At 60.2% G+C, this 3,807-nt stretch overlaps 1 protein-coding gene across 5 annotated transcripts in view; it reads right to left on the reverse strand.

Annotated features, from left to right (window-relative positions):
- The window catches only part of ABCG1 (ATP-binding cassette, sub-family G (WHITE), member 1), an 83,844-nt gene that overhangs the window by 11,577 nt on the left and 68,460 nt on the right, over positions 1–3,807 (reverse strand). For all 5 annotated transcript variants that reach the window (XM_012002576.1, XM_012002574.1, XM_012002571.1 and 2 more), the window contains exon 7: positions 187–310. In XM_012002576.1, coding sequence (XP_011857966.1) covers positions 187–310 — 124 coding nt within the window. The remainder of the gene's footprint in view (positions 1–186; positions 311–3,807) is intronic.

Below are 3,807 nucleotides of genomic sequence, written 5' to 3' on the forward strand. Positions count from 1 at the left end.
TTCCACTCCCCACCCCCTTCGCTGCATGTGGTTCCACAAGTCTCACAAAACCTGGCACTTAAACGCTCTCAAAAATGAAGACGCCCCGCGAGCTAACAGAAGGCCGAGGGTACCCAGGGTTTGCTGTCATTCGGGCTGACCTGAGTGCAGCGGTGATCTGGTGGGGAGGGCCCGGGGCCCGCGTACCTGGTCGAACAGCTCGAAGAGTTTGGCGCTGGGCTGGTGGATGGTGCAGATGATGGAGCGCCCCCCTTGAGCGAGCCCTTTCATCAGCGAGACCACCTGGAAGCAGGAGGCGCTGTCCAGGCCGCTGCAAGGCAAGGGGCATCGTGAGATGTCCATGGGCGGCAGGAACAAGCACTGCCCCAGGTCCCAGGGGCCCAGGGAGCTCCTGTCCCAGAGGACTTGGCATCAGGGGCCTGTAGCTGCAGCTGCCCCGTCCCAGGCCGGGGCAGCTCTTGCTGTTTGTTTTTTGCTGCTTAGTGTCGGGGCACACAGTGGGGCTTTGCATGTCATATTTTATTCCTGGCAAGAATGGAGGGACCCCAGCGAGCCTTCTTGCCAGAGTTTAGGACTGGGGGGGGTCCCCACTCATCTGGGCGGGGGTGGGGACTTCACAACTGTCCAGGCAGAAGAGAGGTGGGGGTCCCCACTCATCTAGACGGTGGGGGCACTTCACAACTGTCCAAGCAGGACAGAGGTTTGGGGGGTCCCCACTCATCTGGGCAGATGGGACTTCACAACTGTCCAGGAAGGCAGCTGTGCCTCAGGTGGTCTAGTGCTCCACAGTCACCACCCCCCACTCCCCACCTCCCATCTATGGGGCTGGCGATGGGGGTGTCACCCCATAGAAGGCAGCCTTGGTGCAGCCCAGGTGGGCTTTACTCCGGCAGGTAATTCACTGTACAGAAGGGTCCTTGGGGGGACCCCTCTTCTCTCCTCTCCTTTCCTGGCTGCTCACATCTACTCCTGCTCCCATCCCCTCAACTCTGAAGTGACAGGCCCAGCGGACAGTGTGTGCTGGGCAGTCCCCCAGCCCGCCCGTCTCAGAGCATTCAGGGCATTCAGCTTGCAAGATGCTATTCAAGGGTTCACTGTGGTCTGTTTTCCTGAAGTATCTGACAGACACCGTGGGCTGCTGCTGTGCAGGCCCAAGAGAAGAAACAGGTGAGCCTCCCCTCCCGACCCCCAGAAGGTCACTGTCACGTTGCTGTCAAATCTAGCCGGACTTTGGAGAGGTGAGTGAGTGGCAGAAATGAGACAATGGAAAGTCTGGCTTAAGTCATTTCAGGAGCAGCCTCATTCCTGGCCGCCCATCCTCCCCGGGACAACTGAACAGGACACACGCAGGAGTCAGGCGAGCTCAACCTGCAGCCGGGGGCACCAGAGCCAGGACTCCAGAGCAGCAATTCCACAGCGGAGCCCCAAACATAAAGGGCATCACCCAGGACAGGGGTCAGAGCGCCCGTGGGTATAGAGAGCTGGCGAGCAACTGAGGCAGGATTCTGTCCTGCAGGCATCTCTGAGCCTCTGATGTGCTAAACTGCAGGGCATTTCCAGAACACACCTGAGGACAGACCGTTTCCCAGGGCGTCCCATGACCTTGGCCTTCACAGTGGCTGAGCCATGAGGAACTTGGTGTCATGGAAAAGACATGCATCGTGAAAGGATGTTCCCTGCTGCCCCGATGACTGGGGACCCCCCCGACCTCTGTCCTACCTGGACAGTTGTGAAGTTCCTCCCAAAGCCATACCCCCAGGGTCAACACATGCCGTGCAGGCCCGAGCACAGGGGTGTCTCTGAGGGAGAGAGGGAGGCAGGGGGTGTAAGTCAGCTCTTCTACCCAGTGGTCCCAGATGGAAGGAGGAACCGCTGGGTGAGCTCACCCCCTCTGAGGCTACATCAGGATGTCAGGGTCACCTGGAAGAACTGCTGAATAGAGGGGGCTGTTCCTGCCCCTGGACATCAGCCCAGATGCTCCTGACTTACCTGGTGGGCTCATCGAAGAACATGACTGGAGGGTTGTTCACCAGCTCCAGCGCGATGGCCAAGCGCTTGCGCTGACCACCTGACAGGCTCCCGGTCCGCGTGTTGGCACAAGACAGCAAGCCCAGCGCTGTCAGTATCTCCTTGACCTGGGGCAACAGAACCAGAGACATTGGGAGCTGCCCGCCAAAGCTCACTACCTCCATGGCCCACGCGGGAAGACCTGACGGCCGCCCTCAGCCTGCTGGACACACGGTGCCCGGTCCACATGGAGGCTGCGGAAGTCGAGCCCACCCCAGGCTGCCCAGTGCCAAGTGGGGCAGGTGCCATTTCCACGTCAGCAGTCCTGATGAGGCACAGAGACTGCCCAGAGGCTCTGCACTGCCCAGAGGCTGTGCAACAGTGCTGGGGTCAGACACAAGAGCCTGCGTCCTCATCAGTCATATGGCCTCTGGCACTCTGGCAGGTGCCCAGGGCACGTTCCTCACTGCTAAGCCTAGCCCAGTGCCCCATACGGAGGAGGTGTCCAGTCAGTGGCTGATGAATGGACACATGAGAGGATGCACAATTTCTGGTGGTTTCTGCCCAGAACGAAGGGGAGAGTTGCTGTGACGGTTACTTGAAAGAGTGAATGCAGAGTGCGGGGGGCAGCATGGAGTCCGTTGGGGGGCCAACGTGGAGTGTGCAGGGGGGGCAGCGTGGAGTCCACAGTGGGGCAGGGTGGAGTCCACGGGGGGCAGCGTGAAGTCCGCAGGGGCTGTTCCCAGCACTCCCGTCATCGCTGAGGTAGGTGTTAAGGGCAGGAACACAGTCACACATGCCAGGGCTCTCGGGAAGGGGAACAGAGTCACTTTTGTTCTTGTAAATAGGTTTGACTTGAAAACAAGGTCTCTGAGGTGCCGGGAAGGCAACAACACAGATCTGCAGTGCCCCTCAAAGCAGTTATGACCTACGGTAGCCACACCACGGCGTGGGCTCCAGGAAGCAGGCTGCACGCCAAGACATAAGCAGGGCACTGTGCACGGAGCCCTCCCTGTCTGCTCCGGATTATTGATCCTGTATCGACTCAGGGAACACAAAGGTCAGCAGATTTCTGTGCCGGTTTGGTGTAGCTTTCAGTCCCGGCATCGTCTCAGAAGCAGGGCCTGGGTCAGCCACTGCCATCCCTGCCTCCCTACCCTGGGGACAGCCTGCCTGCAGCTCCCTCCAGCATTCACCCAGCCATTGTCCCCACCCTGCCAGGGCAGCCCTGTGGTGGCCGACCCCTGGCGGCCATAGCAAGTGGACCCTACTCCGGCAGCTCCTCTAGGGAGATGAAGTCATCCGAAGGGAGGAAGAACTCACAAGGAAGAAAATTTCCACTCTGAGCTTTTGAATTATTTATGCACGGTCAGTACAAAGTGCAGCTTTGGTGACAGAAAGAACCAGGGCACGGCTGCTGGACAGGCCGGGGAAGGTGGCAGTACAGGGTCAGCTGACCTGGGCTCCAGCCCTGTCCTGAACGTCCTTGCTGATGCCCTCACCCCAGCCCTGGTGCCTCCCCTGGATGCCTGGCTCTGAGGGCCGCCAACCCAGAAACAGCTCTGGGAGGCTGTCTGGAAAAGGCTGGTGTGTGGGGGACGTGCAAGGTGGGCAGGGCCCTCTTCCCGGCCGGCATCGACTGCTGGTCTTCCCGGACGAGGTCTCCAGGTCTTCCGGAACCACTGGGCGACGCTGCCGGCCGACTGAATGGCTCTGGTGCTTCCAGGCTCACTGTGGGGGCCCCACACATGCGGCACGTCTTCTCTCTCTCCACCCTCACGGAGGGGATGCTGGAAGCGG

This window comes from Mandrillus leucophaeus, unplaced genomic scaffold (assembly GCF_000951045.1).
Source record: "Mandrillus leucophaeus isolate KB7577 unplaced genomic scaffold, Mleu.le_1.0 Scaffold69, whole genome shotgun sequence".
In the NCBI taxonomy this organism is placed as follows: Eukaryota; Metazoa; Chordata; class Mammalia; order Primates; family Cercopithecidae; genus Mandrillus; species Mandrillus leucophaeus.